This window comes from Coregonus lavaretus, assembly GCF_964263955.1.
Source record: "Coregonus lavaretus genome assembly, chromosome: 17".
Classification (NCBI taxonomy): Eukaryota; Metazoa; Chordata; class Actinopteri; order Salmoniformes; family Salmonidae; genus Coregonus; species Coregonus lavaretus.
The window spans coordinates 47,296,631-47,316,786 of record NC_140004.1 but is presented as its reverse complement, the minus strand read 5'-3'; the positions used below and the strand labels follow the sequence as shown (position 1 = coordinate 47,316,786).

The window sequence follows — 20,156 nt, the reverse complement described above, 5'->3', positions numbered from 1 at the left end:
ATTTAGTGATTCAGGCTCTGGTACCATCTAGTGATTTAGACAGTCTGGTACCATCTAGTGATTTAGTCTCTTGTACCATCTAGTGATTTAGAAAGTCTGGTACCATCTAGTGATTCATTTTCTGGTACCATGTAGTGATTTAGACAGTCTGATACCATCTAGTGATTTAGACAGTCTGGTACCATCTAACGATTTAGTCTTTGGTACCATCTAATGATTTAGTCTCTGGTGCCATCTAGTGACTTAGAAGGTCTGCTACCTTTTAGTAATTTTGTCTCTGGTACCATCTAGTGATTTAGACAGTCTGGTACCATCTAGTGATATAGACAGTCTGGTACCATCTAGTGATTTAGACAGTCTGGTACCATCTAATGATTTAGACAGTCTGGATCCATCTAGTGATTTATACATTCTGGTACCATCTAGCGATTTAGTCTCTGGTAAAATCTAATGATTTAGTCTCTGGTACCATCTAGTTATTTAGACAGTATGGTACCATCTAGTGATTTAGTCTTTTGTACCATCTAGTGATTTAGAAAGTCTGGTACCATCTAGTGATTCGGTTTCTGGTACCATGTAGTGATTTAGACAGTCTGGTACCATCTAGTGATTCAGTCTTTGGTACCATCTAGTGATTTAGACAGTCTGGTACAATCTAGTGATTTATACAGTCTAGGGTACCATCTAGCGATTTAGTCTCTGGTACCATCTAATGATTTAGTCTCTGGCGCCATCTAGTGACTTAGAACGTCTGGTACCTTCTAGTAATTTTGTCTCTGGTACCATCTAGTGATTTAGACATCTGGTACCATCTAGTGATTTAGACAGTTTGGTACCATCTAGTGATATAGACAGTCTGGTACCATCTAGTGATTTAGACATTCTGGTACCATCTAGTGATTTAGACAGTCTGATACCATCTAGTGATTCAGTCTCTGGTACCATCTAGTGATTCAGTCTCTGGTACCATTGAAGGATTTAGACAGACTGGTACCATCTAGTGATTTAGACAGTCTGGTACCATCTAGTGGTTTAGACAGTCTCTGGTTCCATCTAGTGATTTAGACAGTCTGGTACCATCTAGTGATTTAGTCTCTGGTACCATCTATTGATTTAGACAGTCTGGATCCATCTAGTGATTTATACATTCTGGTACCATCTAGCGATTTAGTCTCTGGTAAAATCTAATGATTTAGTCTCTGGTACCATCTAATGATTTAGACAGTCTGGTACCATCTAGTGATTGTCTTTGGCACCATCTAGTAATTTAGTCTCTGGTACCATCTAGTGATTGTCTTTGGCACCATCTAGTAATTTAGTCTCTGGTACCATCTAGTGATTAAGGCAGTCTCGGTTGGTGCAAAATATTCTCTGAATTTCAAGTGTTGTTTATTTCAAGCTAATTTAGTTTCATGGTGTACATAGAGAGTGTGGACAAGACCAATGTCAGTCAGCATGCTCTGCTAATGTACTCTATAGACCAATGTCAGTCAGCATGCTCTGCTAATGTACTCTATAGACCAATGTCAGTCAGCATGCTCTGCTAATGTACTCTATAGACCAATGTCAGTCAGCATGCTCTGCTAATGTACTCTATAGACCAATGTCAGTCAGCATGCTCTGCTAATGTACTCTATAGACCAATGTCAGTCAGCATGCTCTGCTAATGTACTCTATAGACCAATGTCAGTCAGCATGCTCTGCTAATGTACTCTATAGACCAATGTCAGTCAGCATGCTCTGCTAATGTACTCTATAGACCAATGTCAGTCAGCATGCTCTGCTAATGTACTCTATAGACCAATGTCAGTCAGCATGCTCTGCTAATGTACTTTATAGTATGAATAGATATCGACTAGTATACTAGGCCATTGTATCCCTTCATAGTTTATATGGTGATATACAGTGGGGGAAAAAAGTATTTAGTCAGCCACCAATTGTGCAATTTCTCCCACTTAAAAAGATGAGAGAGGCCTGTAATTTTCATCATAGGTACACGTCAACTATGACAGACAAAATGAGAGAAAAAAAATCCAGAAAATCACATTGTAGGATTTTTAATGAATTTATTTGCAAATTATGGTGGAAAATAAGTATTTGGTCACCTACAAACAAGCAAGATTTCTGGCTCTCACAGACCTGTAACTTTTTCTTTAAGAGGCTCCACTCATTCCCTGTATTAATGGCACCTGTTTGAACTTGTTATCAGTATGAAAGACACCTGTCCACAACCTCAAACAGTCACACTCCAAACTCCACTATGGCCAAGACCAAAGAGCTGTCAAAGGACACCAGAAACAAAATTGTAGACCTGCACCAGGCTGCGAAGACTGAATCTGCAATAGGTAAGCAGCTTGGTTTGAAGAAATCAACTGTGGGAGCAATTATTAGGAAATGGAAGACATACAAGACCACTGATAATCTCCCTCGATCTGGGGCTCCACGCAAGATCTCACCCCGTGGGGTCAAAATGATCACAAGAACAGTGAGCAAAAATCCCAGAACCACACGGGGGGACCTAGTGAATGACCTGCAGAGAGCTGGGACCAAAGTAACAAAGCCTACCATCAGTAACACACTACACCGCCAGGGACTCAAATCCTGCAGTGCCAGACGTGTCCCCCTGCTTAAGCCAGTACATGTCCAAGCCCGTCTGAAGTTTGCTAGAGTGCATTTGGATGATCCAGAAGAGGATTGGGAGAATGCCATATGGTCAGATGAAACCAAAATATAACTTTTTGGTAAAAACTCAACTCGTCGTATTTGGAGGACAAAGAATGCTGAGTTGCATCCAAAGAACACCATACCTACTGTGAAGCATGGAGGTGGAAACATCATGCTTTGGGGCTGTTTTTCTGCAAAGGGACCAGGACGACTGATCCGTGTAAAGGAAAGAATGAATGGGGCCATGTATCGTGAGATTTTGAGTGAAAACCTCCTTCCATCAGCAAGGGCATTGAATATATAACATGGCTGGGTCTTTCAGCATGACAATGATCCCAAACACACCGCCCGGGCAACGAAGGAGTGGCTTCGTAAGAAGCATTTCAAGGTCCTGGAGTGGCCTAGCCAGTCTCCAGATCTCAACCCCATAGAAAATCTTTGGAGAGAGTTGAAAGTCCGTGTTGCCCAGCGACAGCCCCAAAACATCACTGCTCTAGAGGAGATCTGCATGGAGGAATGGGCCAAAATACCAGCAACAGTGTGTGAAAACTTACAGAAAACGTTTGACCTGTGTCATTGCCAACAAAGGGTATATAACAAAGTATTGAGAAACTTTTGTTATTGACCAAATACTTATTTTCCACCATAATTTGCAAATAAATTCATTAAAAATTCTACAATGTGATTTTCTGGATTTTTCTTCCTAATTTTGTCTGTCATAGTTTACGTGTACCTATGATGAAAATTACAGGCCTCTCTCATCTTTTTAAGTGGGAGAACTTGCACAATTAGTGGCTGACTAAATACTTTTTTTCCCCCCACTGTATGAAAGTATGTATATTGGGAAACAATTTCACTACAATACTTTATACAGCTTAGCACAGTGTGTTTAGTATTGTCCTAGCAGCAGCTTCAAAACAAAAAAAAATCATCACGGATGCGTGGTTCAGCCCGTCTCGCTCAGATCCACCATGTCACCCAGCGTGTGCTGTGCCAGGTCATTCCTGGCCAGGCGACTCAACAAAAGGCTCTGATCTGATTTGGACATCAAATGTAATTGATGCAGTACAGTCTCATCTCTCGTCTCCACTCAGGGAATAAAACGGTGGTGCTACCAGCAGGTCTGGTCTGTATCTAGATAACAGATACGTGACTGCTCTCCTACCGTAACAGAGGGGGGCTTGGTGAGAAGCCCAACCTTGCCGGAGACCCTAAGACTTGTTTTAGATCCCTGCGCTAATGCCTAAAGGCTTTAGTTCAGTGGGCTAACAGTCTTGTGGCACCATGATTCATTATCTAACCTCTGTTTACCGATGTGTGTATTACTGCCTGAAATGACACTGAACATGGTGACGAAAGAAAAATACCATAGAGACAATCACTTAAGTGAGAACTTTACATGGCTTTTAAATCATTTTAATACAAACATTTATTCAAGTGTTCATCATTTAACCATACTAACCAAATACACATCTTCATAGTTCAAAACAAAAACAAAAATTTTTGCACTGAGCAAACTAAAACAGCACATGCAAAATAACTAATTCACCAAGAACAGCAAACGTAGAATTATAAAATAATTCAGTCCTTTCACAAAAACTTTTTTCTGCCAAATGTAAGTGTACGTCCCAAATGGCACCCTATTCCCCACAGGGCCTTGGTCAAAAGTAGTGCACTATATAGGGAACAGGGTGCAATTTGTGACTTACGCTAAAAGTCAGTGGCGACATCTAAGATCACTAGATAGGCAAGCTGGACTGTCAGCACCCTGGGAATGGTCATCATATTCTCTTGATCGCGTCGTCGATCTCTGACATCTGGTCCTTGAGCTGGGTCCACTGCTCCGGGTTTAAGGAGATACCTGGAAACAAAAATCGACAAAAATACACTTTAATAAAACAGCCACAATAAAATACATTAGTCTTTTAGTTTTATCCAAAACATCCGGAGACGGAGACGGAGACACAGAGGTGTGACAGAAGAGGGTGACTAGGACACTGTAATAAAGGCCTTGAATGTCTGTCACAGACAGGATATCACAATCTGACAGTACCCTCAGCAGCCTACCATTTGAAGTGAGGGACGTACCTTTTTTGCCAGGCTTCATTTCACCATCCTGGTTCGTCCAGTACTCTCTGATGTCAACTAAACACTTCCCTTTAAAATCCCTCACACTGACGTATCGCATTCTCCCAATCTGGAACACACAAACAGAGACAAATCAGTCACACTATTTTCTTCAAGACGTGTCTAACTGTCTGTAACTAACACGGTTCAGACCCGTGTGCTCACTCCACAGCTTGAAGCGTCTCCAAATCGCGTTGCCAAATTGCTGGCTTTTCGGTGGCGCGACTGGCTAGTACATAGTCAAGCTGGCAGTCCCGTGTGTTTGCGAAGGCAGAGGGCCCCGTTCAGCTGTACAGACAGTGTCTCTAGATAGGGATATACTGCTAAGCAGGGACAGTGTTGACATCACATCTAAGTCTGATCATGTAGGTGTAACAGCATTATCTGTGTCTGTAACAGTCTGATCATGTAGGTGTAACAGCATTATCTGTGTCTGTAACAGTCTGATCATGTAGGTGTAACAGCATTATCTGTGTCTGTAACAGTCTGATCATGTAGGTGTAACAGCATTATCTGTGTCTGTAACAGTCTGATCATGTAGGTGTAACAGCATTATCTGTGTCTGTAACAGTCTGATCATGTAGGTGTAACAGCATTATCTGTGTCTGTAACAGTCTGATCATGTAGGTGTAACAGCATTATCTGTGTCTGTAACAGTCTGATCATGTAGGTGTAACAGCATTATCTGTGTCTGTAACAGTCTGATCATGTAGGTGTAACAGCATTATCTGCGTCTGTAACAGTCTGATCATGTAGGTGTAACAGCATTATCTGCGTCTGTAACAGTCTGATCATGTAGGTGTAACAGCATTATCTGTGTCTGTAATCATCTGTGACCCAGAGATGACAAACCTGGAACATGCCATCCTCCGTTTTGGTGTTTGCAGCCTTGGAGGACCCTCCTGCTCCAGGTCTAGAGCTCTCTCCACTCAGCTTCTGTTTCTTGGCCACTGGCTTCTCTGGTGGCACACTGGGCTTCTTCCTCTTGGGCAAGAAATACATGTTCAGTTAGAGAGGAGGGCTTCAGTAGCCACAGCACTCCATCTCAACCCCTCCAAGACGCGCGCACGCGCACGCGCACACGCACGCGCACGCGCACACGCACACGCACACGCACACACGCACACACGCACACACGCACACACGCACACACGCACACACGCACACACGCACACACGCACACACGCACACACACACACACACACACACACACACCTTGGTCTTCACCACCTCACTGTCAGAGTCACTGCCAGACGTGGACGACAACACTTCCCTCGATTTGGGCATTCTGCTAGGAAACAAAAGGACATCACTATTACAGTTGCTGCCATATGAAGTTCAACACGGCCACCAGGTATCCACATAGAGTACTGTGTATACCAACACTAAAACACTTCACAGAATACTTCATAGACACAGTGGTCTGTAATGGCCGTCCATCAGTACATTACAGACTTATCAATCATACGACCTACCAAAAGGTTTATGGCATAGGAGGAAGTTAATAGTCCCCTTGCCTTGTTTACTGCAGGATTAAAGCTTCAATCCACATTAACCTCCAATATATTGGTGTTAGGTGTGACAGATTGGGTTCAAACCCAGGTCTCCTACACACCAGAAGACTGGGTTCAAACCCAGGTCTCCTACACACCAGAAGACTGGGTTCAAACCCAGGTCTCCTACACACCAGAAGACTGGGTTCAAACCCAGGTCTCCTACACACCAGAAGACTGGGTTCAAACCCAGGTCTCCTACACACCAGAAGACTGTAAAACCTTTGAGCTAAAGGCATTATCATGTAAGGTTAATCATCACGGAAGCATGGTTCACTAAACTCCATTTGTTACACATCACCCCCTTCAACCTCCTACTCCTTACAGAGACCCATCCAGGTCACGGCACAAATGTGACTGACTGGGTCCGAACCCAGGTCTCCCGAGTCTTCAGATCACCTTTACTCCACACACAACCGCATACAAAGCTCTCCCTCATCCTCCATTTGAACAAATCTGACCATTAACTACCTTCCTAATTCCTGTTTCCAAGCAAAAACTCAAAAACAGATAGTACCAGCCCAATACGGAAGTGGTCTGATGAAGAGGATGCTAAGCTACAGGACTGTTTCGCCTTGCACAAACTGGAATATGTTCTGGGATTCATGCGATGGCAGTGTTGTGTTTGAGACCACCTACAGCGAGACCGAGTCAAAAGACCAAGACCGGAGTAAATTGAGTCAGAGTCAAGACCGAGTCGAGAACAAGGGGTCTGAGACAAGAGTCAAGACCGAGACCAGAAAAATGTGAGTCCAATTCACTACCATGATCGCAATTTTGTCCGATCACCACCATAATAGTTCAAAATGTCCAGTATTTCTGTGTTCATATTACAGAACATCATATGGATTCTTTAGACATTCAGAATAGTGAAAAAAAAATGCATGCTGAGGGAAAATAGAGCCACTCTAAAAATGATTACTAACCCAAACACAGTGGGGAACAATGGACCTTCTTCAGAGAAGGGCTAAGGATTTATAAAAAAAAATATGATTAATATAAACTATAATTATATTATGTTCAATGATGTTCTGATTTAATCTCTTCAGTTTTTGTTGGAAAGAAAAGGGTTAACATTGAAGAGTTAGTGGTTAAGAGCGTAGTGCCAGTAACCGAAAGGTCGCTGGTTCTAATCCCCGAGCCGACTAGGTGAAAAATCTGTCGATGTGCCCTTGAGCAAGGCACTTAACCCTAATTGCTCCTGTAAGTCGCTCTGGATAAGAGCGTCTGCTAAATGACTAAAATGTAAATGTAAATGTAAGAGAAAAAAAAGATCCAATCAGGATTTCTTCTTTACTGGGCTCTATGGAGATCAATCTAAGTCAGCCATTGGCTAGGCCATCAGAAGCTGTTGTCGGCTAGTTTGCAGCAGCTGCAGCAGGTGTTATCAAAGAGGATGTTGTTGCTCATTTGTCAGCTTCTCCCTTTTCAAAAATAACTTTCAACAAAAAGTTAAGTTTCAAATTATCATCATCTGGTGAGTGGAACAGTGTTTTTTATTGCAGTGGGCTTGCTGTTAGCCATCTCTTTGAAAATAACTTGCGTGAAACATTGTTGCATTTAAAGTGGAACGGACAGCATTTTAGCAACATGAAATCTTAATAAAACCCAGGAAGAATATGACACTAAAAAATTAAAATAATCTGACAAGCGACCACTTACATATGGTCATTTTCACATTTTCATAAATTCTTAGAAAGTTTGGGAATTACGTATACTAAAGCATTTGTGAAAATCCTATTGAAATATAGTGGGAAAGCGGCCGTGCGTTTGGACAATTAATAGACACTGCAGTAAATAAAACCGAATTTAAAAAAAACGTGTCTTGTCCAGGACCGGAGTCTACACAGACCAGTGCGCTATAGTCAATCACAGCTACAGTAGACCTTTATACAAACAAGCCATTTGCCACACGGGCCTGCCATCATTCACTTTGAACTGGACTGTGTGTTTACAGGCAGCAGCAACAGAGCAACTTTAGATAATCAGAACGCATTCGCCAAAAAGCCACAAAATACACCTGAACGGATTTCTGAAAATATGTAAAACACCACGGGAGTCCTCTTACATTTGGGAACTTCACAGTCCTATTGATCAAATACCCATGAAAAAAGGTAGTTTCTCTCTCCCTCGGATATGCACATCAACAAGATCAACAACTAAATGCTAGCCAGAGCAAGATGAGCTCAAATCTAACGAAGGAACATTAGATAAACCCTCTCAAACTTTTTCAGCTAGTTGGCCGTCAAGATTGCACTGATAAACGATGGGGAATTGTAGCCTCCTCGTCCTTCTGCAGCTTGCCTGCCACTGATGCATGCTTGTCCCAACCAAGCACCCGAGCTAACTGGCTAGAGTTGGCTAGTGTGCTAGCTAGCTACTTCCAGACAAATGAGAGAACACCTCACTCTGACCATTTTACTCATCGTAGCAGAGCTGGTTAGGCTGTTTACGTGTTATCTAGAGCGTTCTTGACTAACCACTTTTTTTGCCTACATGCTCTGAAATCGGAGTAGGTAGCCAGAGTGAATTTGCGAACGCAAGAGATATTCTAACTGTATAACAGTCGTTCAAGTTCTTGCTAGCTAACTAAATGACACCTGCATCTCTAGCTGTGTATAGCCACCAAAAAACAATGAGGGGAAAAAGTCAGTCACTCACCCACTCCTCCAATGGCATGACATCCTCCTAGCAGCTAGCTATCTAGCTAACGTTAGGCTCCGTGTTTTTAGCTTGCTACATAAATAGATACGCTAGCCTATTAGCCACGTTACGACTGACTTGTGATCATTGCCCTTGCTAGTTTGACTGTATTGACGTTCCAAGCCTTCGTTACATTCGTCCGTTTTTGTCCTGAATATTGAGTCACTAAAACAGTGCATCCCGAATGGAGGCAGCAAACAACGTACCAGGCCAGCTGTGATTTACAAGATGATAGCAATATTTTTTGGACTACCAAGAAACGTATTGGTGAATTATATTAAATGATGCATTGAACTGCATCCATCTATTCTGCCAACAATGCCTTAGTGTACGTCATGGAACGTTGAGTCAAATAGAACCTATTTTTATAACCTCTTTATAAAGTTGGGTTTGTAGCATAAACTGGGAATTTGATATTTTTTACTGACATGATTGTCCGTTTGTTTCATATCGGCAAAGTAGTTAAAGTTGTCAGTTCCACTTTAAACTTTAGGTCACTGGTTACTTTGCAATGGGAAGTAATAGTTGTACATTTCGATTGGGAAATGGTTAAAGGTTGTGTTTTTGTATTCTTATGATTGGGACCTTTTTATGGGCTTATTATGTCTGAGTTGATGGACTGTTTATCCTTTAACATCATGCTGTGTGACTGCTGTCTTTCCATCAGCCCCAGTCAGTGGTGTAGTGTATTACTAATGGTTTTCTTTGAGACTGTGGTCCCAGCTTTCTTCAGGTCATTGACCAGGTCCTGCCGTGTAGTTCTGGGCTGATCCCTCACCTTCCTCATGATCATTGATGCCCCACGAGGTGAGATCTTGCATGGAGCCCCAGACTGAGGGTGATTGACCGTCATCTTGAACTTCTTCCATTTTCTAATAATTGCGCCAACAGTTGTTGCCTTCTCACCAAGCTGCTTGCCTATTGTCCTGTAGCCCATCCCAGCCTTGTGCAGGTCTACAATTTTATCCCTGATGTCCTTACACAGCTCTCTGGTCTTGGCCATTGTGGAGAGGTTGGAGTCTGCTTGATTGAGTGTGTGGACAGGTGTATTTTATACAGGTAACGAGTTCAAACAGGTGCAGTTAATACAGGTAATGAGTGGAGAACAGGAGGGCTTCTTAAAGAAAAACTAACAGGTCTCTGAGAGCCGGAATTCTTACTGGTTGGTAGGTGATCAAATACTTATGTCATGCAATAAAATGCAAATTAATTACATAAAAATCATACAATGAGATTTTCTGGATTTTTGTTTTAGATAATGTCTCTCACAGTTGAAGTGTACCTATGATAAATATTACAGACCTCTACATGCTTTGTAAGTAGGAAAACCTGCAAAATCGGCAGTGTATCAAATACTTGTTCTCCCCACTGTATGTATGTATATATATATATATATATAAAATGTGATGGTCTAAGTCCACAACAATGCTTAACCCACATCAATCTGATTGTGTGTCAGGGCCCGGTTCCCCAGTGGGTGGGCCTGTCAGGGCCCGGCTCCCCAGTGGGTGGGCCTGTCAGGGCCCGGCTCCCCAGTGGGTGGGCATGGCTCCCCAGTGGGTGGGCCTGTCAGGGCCTGGTTCCCCAGTGGGTGGGCCTGTCAGGGCCTGGTTCCCTAGTGGGTGGGCCTGTCAGGGCCTGGTTCCCCAGTGGGTGGGCCTGTCAGGGCCCGGCTCCCCAGTGGGTGGGCCTGTCAGGGCCTGGTTCCCCAGTGGGTGGGCCTGTCAGGGCCTGGCTCCCCAGTGGGTGGGCCTGTCAGGGCCCGGCTCCCCAGTGGGTGGGCCTGTCAGGGCCCGGCTCCCCAGTGGGTGGGCCTGTCAGGGCCCGGTTCCCCAGTGGGTGGGCCTGTCAGGGCCTGGTTCCCCAGTGGGTGGGCCTGTCAGGGCCTGGTTCCCCAGTGGGTGGGCCTGTCAGGGCCCGGCTCCCCAGTGGGTGGGCCTGTCAGGGCCTGGTTCCCCAGTGGGTGGGCCTGTCAGGGCCCGGCTCCCCAGTGGGTGGGCCTGTCAGGGCCTGGTTCCCCAGTGGGTGGGCCTGTCAGGGCCTGGCTCCCCAGTGGGTGGGCCTGTCAGGGCCCGGCTCCCCAGTGGGTGGGCCTGTCAGGGCCCGGCTCCCCAGTGGGTGGGCCTGTCAGGGCCCGGTTCCCCAGTGGGTGGGCCTGTCAGGGCCTGGTTCCCCAGTGGGTGGGCCTGTCAGGGCCTGGTTCCCCAGTGGGTGGGCCTGTCAGGGCCTGGTTCCCCAGTGGGTGGGCCTGTCAGGGCCTGGTTCCCCAGTGGGTGGGCCTGTCAGGGCCCGGCTCCCCAGTGGGTGGGCCTGTCAGGGCCTGGTTCCCCAGTGGGTGGGCCTGTCAGGGCCTGGTTCCCCAGTGGGTGGGCCTGTCAGGGCCTGACTCCCCAGTGGGTAGGCCTCTATCCACCCAGGCCCATCCATGTCTAAACCCCTCATGCAAACAGCGCATGATGAAAATTGCACATCATAAATAGCCTCCTAACCAACACTTCGGACTAAACTTTTTCAATACCTGGTTTGCATACCCATTGTTGCCCTAGTTAGCGTTTACTGGTAGATATAAGTTGAAAGGTCTTTCCTACCCAGCCGGCCACCGATGTCATTCTTCTGTGAGCTGCTCCATGCCAAAACCAGTTGAGAGCTGCCCACTCTTGCTGCCTGCAGAGGATATTCCACAGAAACTAGGCTGCGTCTGGCGCGTATGTGAATATATTTCACGTGTTTTGCGATTGTGTAGGCTACTTTGTGCGTGATTTTTCTATTGTACTACATCATTGATAAATCGTATACCTCCACTCCACTCCTTTGATAAGCATCAGTAGGGATTAAGTAGTGAGTATAAGCTATGCCCACTGAAAGGAAAGTGGGGATACGGCTTATCCCCTCCACTACACCACTGGCCCTTTGTGTTTTACATAAAGTTCACTCTCCTATAAGAGTGCACTGGTATTACGGTTGCTGTCCTTTCAGAATCACCAACCTGTCACACACTGAAGGCCTATTGGTTCACCACTGAAGGCCTATAGGTTATCCACTGAAGGCCTATAGGTTATCCACTGTCACCACTGAAGGCCTATAGGTTCACCACTGTCGGCCTATAGGTTCACCACTGTCACACACTGAAGGCCTATTGGTTCACCACTGTCACCACTGAAGGCCTATAGGTTCACCACTGTCACCACTGAAGGCCTATTGGTTCACCACTGATCACACACTGAAGGCCTATTGGTTCACCACTGATCACACACTGAAGGCCTATAGGTTCACCACTGAAGGCCTATTGGCTTGGTTTATTTTTTGTGCCAACTGTAAAGTTTGGTGGAGGAGGAATAATGGTCTGGGGACCAACTCCATATTAATGCCCATGATTTTGGAATGAGATGTATGACAAGGTGTCCACATACTTTTGGTAATGTAGTGCATCTAGCTCAATTACCTCGTACCCCGCACATCGACTCGGTACAGGTAGCCCGTGTATACAGCCAGGTTATCGTTACTCATTGTGTATTTATTATTACTTTAATATTATTTCTCTATTTTCTTTCTCTCTGCATTGTTGGGAAGGACCCGTAAGTAAGCATTTCACTGTTAGTCTACACCTGTTGTTTACGAAACATGTGACGAATAACATTTGATTTTAGGTAACTGAATAAATTAAAACTTAAGATATGTGCCTCTGAGTTGAATGTATGCATCTAACTTAGTTAGGTCTCAGTAGGGAAGATTACTCAACACTCATAGGTTAACTAGTTAGCTAACCTAGTTAGCCATCTTAATGATTTAACAAGCTAACTAGGAGGTTAGCTAATCAATAACGGGATATCGCTAAGCAACTCAACACAATGCACGAATTACCAGCTAGCTAGAGAACGAACGTTAGTGCTAACTGCCACCTCACTTGGTTAGCTAGCTTAGCATAGCTTCCACGACAGGACACGTTAGCTAGCCAAAGTAGACTTGAGCAGCTGCGTAGCGTTTGTTCCCTTGAGGCAGATGATGCCTGTAAATTGCATTTCTTTACCCAGGACAAAGACAACTTACATGGCTTGATGAATTAGCAGGCTCAGTTGATTCAGGGAGTTCGGAGAGATGCTAAAGATTTATGGTTGGTTCATTTAGCAAGCGAGGGCCGGCAGCTTGTGCTTTTGGTTTGTACTAACTGACGCAATTGTGGGAAATGTAGTTTCATTGTTTCCAACGCACGCATTGATTCTGATCGAAGGGGATTCAATTCTGAATGGTCACACTCACATCATGTATCTGCAGCATATTAATGAATATATAAACAGTCAACATAATACAGTGGGGGGGAAAAGTATTTAGTCAGCCACCAATTGTGCAAGTTCTCCCACTTAAAAAGATGAGAGAGGCCTGTAATTGTCATCATAGGTACAGGTCAACTATGACAGAAAAATTGAGGGAAAAAAATCCAGAAAATCACATTGTAGGATTTTTAATGAATTTATTTGCAAATTATGGTGGGAAATAAGTATTTGGTCACCTACCAACAAGCAAGATTTCTGGCTCTCACAGACCTGTAACTTCTTCTTTAAGAGGCTCCTCTGTCCTCCACTCGTTACCTGTATTAATGGCACCTGTTTGAACTTGTTATCAGTATAAAAGACACCTGTCCACAACCTCAAACAGTCACACTCCAAACTCCACTATGGCCAAGACCAAAGAGCTGTCAAAGGACACCAGAAGCAAAATTGTAGACCTGCACCAGGCTGCGAAGACTGAATCTGCAATAGGTACGCAGCTTGGTTTGAAGAAATCAACTGTGGGAGCAATTATTAGGAAATGGAAGACATACAAGACCACTGATAATCTCCCTCGATCTGGGGCTCCACGCAAGTTCTCACCCCGTGGGGTCAAAATGATCACAAGAACGGTGAGCAAAAATCCCAGAACCACACAGGGGGACCTAGTGAAAGACCAGAAGAGAGCTGGGACCAAAGTAACAAAGCCTACCATCAGTAACACACTACGCCACCAGGGACTCAAATCCTGCAGTGCCAGACGTGTCCCCCTGCTTAAGCCAGTACATGTCCAGGCCCGTCTGAAGTTTGCTAGAGTGCATTTGGATGATCTAGAAGAGGATTGGGAGAATGTCATATGGTCAGATAAAACCAAAATATAACTTTTTGGTAAAAACTCAACTCGTCATGTTTGGAGGACAAAGAATGCTGAGTTGCATCCAAAGAACACCATACCTACTGTGAAGCATGGGGGTGGAAACATCATGCTTTGGGGCTGTTTTTCTGCAAAGGGACCAGGACGACTGATCCGTGTAAAGGAAAGATGTCAGGGACAAGATTGTAGACCTACACAAGGCTGGAATGGGCTACAAGACCATCGCCAAGCAGCTTGGTAAGAAGGTGACAACAGTTGGTGCGATTATTCGCAAATGGAAGAAACACAAAATAACTGTCAATCTCCCTCGGCCTGGGGCTCCATGCAAGATCTCACCTCGTGGAGTTGCAATGATCATGAGAACGGTGAGGAATCAGCCCAGAACTACACGGGAGGATCTTGTCAATGATCTCAAGGCAGCTGGAACCATAGTCACCAAGAAAACAATTGGTAACACACTACGCCGTGAAGGACTGAAATCCTGCAGCGCCCGCAAGGTCCCCCTGCTCAAGAAAGCACATATACAGGGCCGTCTGAAGTTTGCCAATGAACATCTGAATGATTCAGAGGAGAGATGGGTGAAAGTGTTGTGGTCAGATGAGACCAAAATCAAAACAAAGGGTATATAACAAAGTATTGAGAAACTTTTGCAATTGACCAAATACTTATTTTCCACCATAATTTGCAAATAAATTCATTAAAAAAAAAAAATCTTCTCATTTTGTCTGTCATAGTTGACGTTTACCTTAAAATTACAGGCCTATCATCTTTTTAAGTGGGAGAACTTGCACAATTGGTGGCTGACTAAATACTTTTTTCCCCCACTGTATATATATATATTTTTAATCATATTTGGATACATTTTATGTATGTAGTGCGGTTGTATATTTAAGCAATAAGGCCGGATGGGGTGTGGTATATGGCCAATATACCATGGCTAAGGGCTGTTCTTAATCACGCGGGCAACGCGGACTGCCTGGATACAGCCCTTATCTGTGGTATATTGGCCATATACCACAAACCCCCGAGGTGCCTTATTGCTATTATAAACTAGATACCAACGTAATTAGAGCAGTAAAAATATATGTTTTGTCATACCCATGGTATACGGTCTGATATACCACGGCTGTCAGCCAATCAGCATTCAGGTCTCGAACCACCCAGTTTATAATATAGAATATAATTGAATATAATATAGACTTTATTGTCAATTTGAAGACAACCTGTCTTCTGCCTTTCCCCAACACCCCCAGACACACACTAGGGCTTGAACCAGCAACATTCTGGCTGCTGGACCACTTTTCTAGCTGACTGATCAGTTCAAACAATGTCTTGGTTCAAACCTTCGTTTCCTGTGCCCCACTGAGCTAAAGCCTTGGCATTAGGCAATGCAAGTCTTCAAAATCTCAGGCATATGGTCACATGAGTTTACGAGTTAGTCTTCACCCCCTTTGACCTCCTCCTCACAGAGACCCATCAAATTCACAGCACTAATGTGACCAAGAGGGTTTGAAACTGGGGGTGCGTTCAGTTCGATTCAACGCTTGCTACATTGTGTGATGGTTTGTACTGAACGACACGTTTCCCCCAAAAACGGTTCACACCGCTCTTCAACTGCTTTTGAGGTACGTTTGCTCCTGTTTGGTGGGTGTGGTGAGGTGTGGCCTGATCAATATTAAAACTCAAAACTCAAAACTCCATCACTGGCCATCTACCAGGTAATGCACACAAAACACACACAAAAAACACACACACCTCATACTCATAAACACACGCACTTACACACAAACTCACACACACACTTACAGCCAACACTGCTGTCCCATGTCAGAGAGACATTGAACCACGGGTCACGTCCCGTTTCCCACTGAGTATTTCCATACTGTTTATTTCCATACTATATCCCCAACATCGCTCATTCTAATAGTTCTACTGCTGTACATTGTATTTATTTCCACTGTTTATACACACCACATATTTATTCTATACTGGAGTCTTGACTTACTGTAATATATCTACTGCTGTAAATATACATCTTACTGTAATATATCTACTGCTGGACATCAGTGGAGGCTCATATTATTGGCTGGAACAGAGCAAATGGAATGGCATCAAACCATGTGATGTACTATATTTGATACCATTCCACCTATTCCGCACAAGCCATTACCACGAGCCCGTCCTCCCCAATTAAGGTACCACCAACCTCCTGTGCCGGACATATCATTCTTAGCTGATCGTGTGTAAATTCTCCCGGTGTATATACGTATAGATTGTACATATGCATTTTGATTACTGCTACATTGCTATTTGGGTTGTTAATTGGATTCGTCCTGATGTTCTTGATTTATTGATTTATTTTGTAACTTTTTTTTTTTTTTACATTTAAATTATTTGCGTACTTGTTTGACATTTTATTGCGTTGTTATGAGCTAGTAACATAATAATTTCGCTGAACCCGCTATAACACCTGCTAAACTGTGTACGTGACCAATAAACTTTGATTTGTTTTGACGGGGCTGTAGTGGAGCGGGTCGAGAGCTTCAAGTTCCTCGGTGTCCACATCACTAAGGACCTATCATGGTCCACACACACCAGCACAGTCGAGGGCACGACAATGCCTCTTCCCCATAGGAGGTTGAAAAGATTTGGCCCTCAGATCCTCAAAAAGATCTACAGCTGCACCATCGAAAGCATCTTGACTGGCTGCATCCCCGCTTGGTACGGCAACTGCTTAAACATCCGACCGCAAAGCGCTACAGAGGGTAGTGTATAAATCCCAGTACATCACTGTGGCCGAGCTCCCTGCCATCCAGGACCTCTATACCGGGCGGTGTCAGAAGAAGGCCCTAAAAATTGTCAAAGACTCCAGCCACCCAATTCATAGAACGTTATCTTTGCTACTACATGGCAAGCGGTACCGATGCACCAACAGGACCCTGAACAGCTTTTACCCTCAAGCCATAAGACTGCTAAATAATTAGTTAAATAGTTAACCAAATAGTTACCCAGACTATCTGTATTGAGCCTTTTTTGATTTTTTTTTTTTTACTCATCACATACGCTGCTGCTACTGTTTATTATCTGTCCCTTTATTCCTAGTTATATGTACATATCTACCTCAATTACCTCGTACACCTGCACACCGACTCAGTACTGGTACCCCGTGTATATAACCAAGTTATCGTTACTCATTGTGTATTTATTATTACTTTTATTATTACGTGTTTTATTTTTCTATTATTTCTCTATTGTCTTTCTCTCTGCATTGTTGGGAAGGACCCGTAAGTAAGCATTTCACTGTTAGTCTACACCTGTTGTTTACGAAGAATGTGACAAATAACATTTGATTCGATTTTTGACTTGTGCAGCACACACCATACACAATCTCCCTCTGTGCCACCATATTCACACCGTTCCTCAACTGGCATTCAGTACATTACCGTTTCGTTGAATTAAACGTTGAACTGAACGCACCCCAGGTCTCCTGCTATTCACATGAATCAATCAAATGTATTTTATAAAGCCCTTTTTACATCAGCAGTTGTCACAAAAGTGATTTACAGATACCCAGTCTAAAACCCCAAAGAGCAAGCAATGCAGAGGCAGAAGCACAGTGGCCAGGAAAATCTCCCTGACTGTTATCCCACTGAGCTAAAGCTGTCTTCAGCTCTCCGGCAAGGTTACTCATCATCATGCAAGGCTCCAAACCACCTATGTCATAAAAGCATCTGCTATGGCATATTATACTCTTTTAACATAACCAATGAATGGTGTTACTTATCTTATAACAGTTAGTTAGACCCAATGCATATAGACACATTTCATATTGTCTATGATTTGATATCATATTATGGCACAGTCAGTCGACCTTGAGGAAAACAAATCGATCGGCCTAGTAGAACTACAATTCCCATCACGTCTGCGTGTAGCGCGCATGTGCGGGTCCATTTCCTGGTCCGACCTCATATAAAACGCATACGCAGGGTTATGAGTCAGAGTTCGTCGTCTGAGAAACACGAACCAAATGATTCCCATATGTCCAGTGGTCTCCTTCACCTATGGTGAGTAAATGTTTATAAAAACAAACAAATAAATACATTTCAAGACTATTAATTATGTATCATGTTTACGGGGAAAGCTGGGTTTGGTCGGGTGTGTCTTAAGGTGCTATCTTTGCTTGTTTTACGCCTCTGCACTAATATGCGGGGGTATCGCTGCTAACAGTAACTAGCTAGCTAGCCTACCGTTTACCCTCAATGTATCTGTTCCTTCTCTGCAGTGCCCAGCCGGCTTGGTGAAGATGCCAAAATGGCTACCGGCAACTACTTTGGATTTACCCACGGTGCTGCTGCGCAGTACAGGTAAGAAACGACTCGTTTGGGAGATATGCGATCCATCACCGCTCGAGGCCAATTTACGGTTGTGTAGCCGCTGTGATGGCCCCGTAGCTAGGTTGCTATTGTTTCAAGTTGGGGGAGGGGGGGGGGTGGTAGTAAGGATTGTGCAGAGCAGACATCTGCCAGTGGCTGGCCAGCTAAGAACAAGGGTCTGTTCTCAACGATGAGAATTTCGAGAGGTATCGATTCTCGAAAAACGTGCAAGTTTCTCACGTCTCCTACGCTTCCGACGGAGGTCACGAATGACACTCTCCCAACAGTAGCTACAGATTGTAGTACTGTTACGGTATACCGAAATTCGGTACAAGAACACTTCGGTAATAGAATGTATTACTTTTGTTGCTTCTGTCAGATGTCGTATACTGATTGCGCGGATCAAGTTTGTCTAGTAATTTGTCTGAATTTTCTCAAGGGGGTAGTAAGCAATGTGTATCTAAATCCTGGATTGCTGATTTTGAAGCCACCTATCGGCCATATTGTCACTCCCCAGTAGGAGCGGTCCTCCATAGGTATGAATGGAATTCTACAGTATTTCAATTCAATGTTTCAAGGACAAAATTACATGTATTTTTTGTTGTTGTAGTGGGGACAGTAACATTGGTCATCTTTTTAAAAAAAATGATACTTTAAGAACAATGTTCTTATATATCTTATGTTTAGCTCACATAATTAAAAATAATGCAATAAGGTGTCTGTAATAGAATAAATGTGGCAAAAAAAATGAATATAGACCTTTAATAAATGCATTTCTACAGCTTCCGAAATATTTTTTACAATTGTGAGGGAGTGCCAAGATGGGGAGACAGCCTGGTCTCATAGACTAAATCTAAATCCGGGACACTCGTATTAGTATGACTTCAAATTTATTGGTCACAAACACATGGTTAGCAGATGTTATTGCAAGTGTAGCGAAATGCTTGTGCTTCTAGTTCCGACAGTGCAGCAATATCTAGCAAGTAATATCTAACAGTTCCACAACGAAAACCCAATACACACAAATCTAAGTAAAGGAATGGAATAAGAATATATAAATATATGGATGAGCAATGTCATTATCAAAGTCTAAGATGCAATAGATAGTATAGAATACAGTATATACATATGAGATGGGTAATGCAAGATATGTAAACATTATTAAAGTGACTAGTGTTCCCTTTATTAAAGTGGCCAGTGATTTTTCAAGTGTATGTAGGCAGCAGGCTCTCGGTGCTAGTGATGGCTGTTTTTAACAGTCTGATGGCCTTGAGATAGAAGCTGTTTTTCAGTCTCTCGGTCCCAGCTTTGATGCACCTGTACTGTCCTCGACTTCTGGATGATAGTGGGGTGAACAGGCAGTGGCTCGGGTGGTAGTTGTCCTTGATGATCTTTTTGGCCTTCCTGTGACATCGGGTGCTGTAGGTGTCCTGGAGGGCGGGTAGTTTGCCCCCGGTGATGCGTTGTGCAGACCGCACCACCCTCTGGAGAGCCCTGTGGTTGTGGGCTGTGCAGTTGACGTACCAGGCGGTGAGCCAGCCCGACAGGATGCTCTCAATTGTGCATCTGTAAAAGTTTTAGGTGACAGGCCACCTCC

At 43.8% G+C, this 20,156-nt stretch overlaps 2 protein-coding genes across 12 annotated transcripts in view; one reads left to right on the top strand and one right to left on the bottom strand.

Annotated features, from left to right (window-relative positions):
- Window positions 1-4,064: 4,064 nt before the first annotated feature.
- Window positions 4,065-13,206, bottom strand: LOC311144250 (activated RNA polymerase II transcriptional coactivator p15-like). Of its 2 annotated transcripts, none has more exons than XM_084180260.1 (5): window positions 13,095-13,206; window positions 6,007-6,079; window positions 5,644-5,775; window positions 4,753-4,861; window positions 4,065-4,525 (listed from the first exon to the last, which is right to left on the bottom strand). In XM_084180260.1, the coding sequence occupies exons 2-5, from the start codon at window positions 6,076-6,078 to the stop codon at window positions 4,446-4,448; spliced, it is 393 nt and encodes a 130-aa protein (XP_084036386.1). In that variant the 5' UTR covers window position 6,079; window positions 13,095-13,206; the 3' UTR covers window positions 4,065-4,445. The 2 variants fall into 2 exon arrangements, with proteins under 2 accessions (XP_084036386.1, XP_084036385.1); XM_084180259.1 differs by having other exon boundaries at window positions 6,007-6,082; window positions 13,095-13,184.
- Window positions 13,207-18,167: 4,961 nt separating this feature from the next.
- The window catches only part of LOC311144690 (zinc finger RNA-binding protein-like), a 41,233-nt gene continuing 39,244 nt past the window's right edge, over window positions 18,168-20,156 (top strand). For 7 of the 10 annotated variants that reach the window (XM_084180778.1, XM_084180774.1, XM_084180782.1 and 4 more), the window contains exons 1-2: window positions 18,168-18,250; window positions 18,469-18,550. In XM_084180778.1, the coding sequence (XP_084036904.1) occupies window positions 18,214-18,250; window positions 18,469-18,550 (119 nt within the window). In that variant the 5' untranslated portion in view covers window positions 18,168-18,213. The remainder of the gene's footprint in view (window positions 18,251-18,468; window positions 18,551-20,156) is intronic. The other 3 variants (XM_084180781.1, XM_084180780.1, XM_084180775.1) reach the window with 1 other exon arrangement.

What these genes read in the sequence shown, in the direction of transcription:
- LOC311144250 (XM_084180260.1), bottom strand. Translation starts at nt 6,078, where the DNA reads ATGCCCAAATCGAGGGAAGTGTTGTCGTCCACGTCTGGCAGTGACTCT. An exon ending in GTGAGGTGGTGAAGACCAAG is followed by an intron (nt 5,776 to 6,006) that starts GTGTGTGTGTGT and finishes TTCTTGCCCAAG; the next exon opens with AGGAAGAAGCCCAGTGTGCC. An exon ending in CGGAGGATGGCATGTTCCAG is followed by an intron (nt 4,862 to 5,643) that starts GTTTGTCATCTC and finishes TGTGTGTTCCAG; the next exon opens with ATTGGGAGAATGCGATACGT.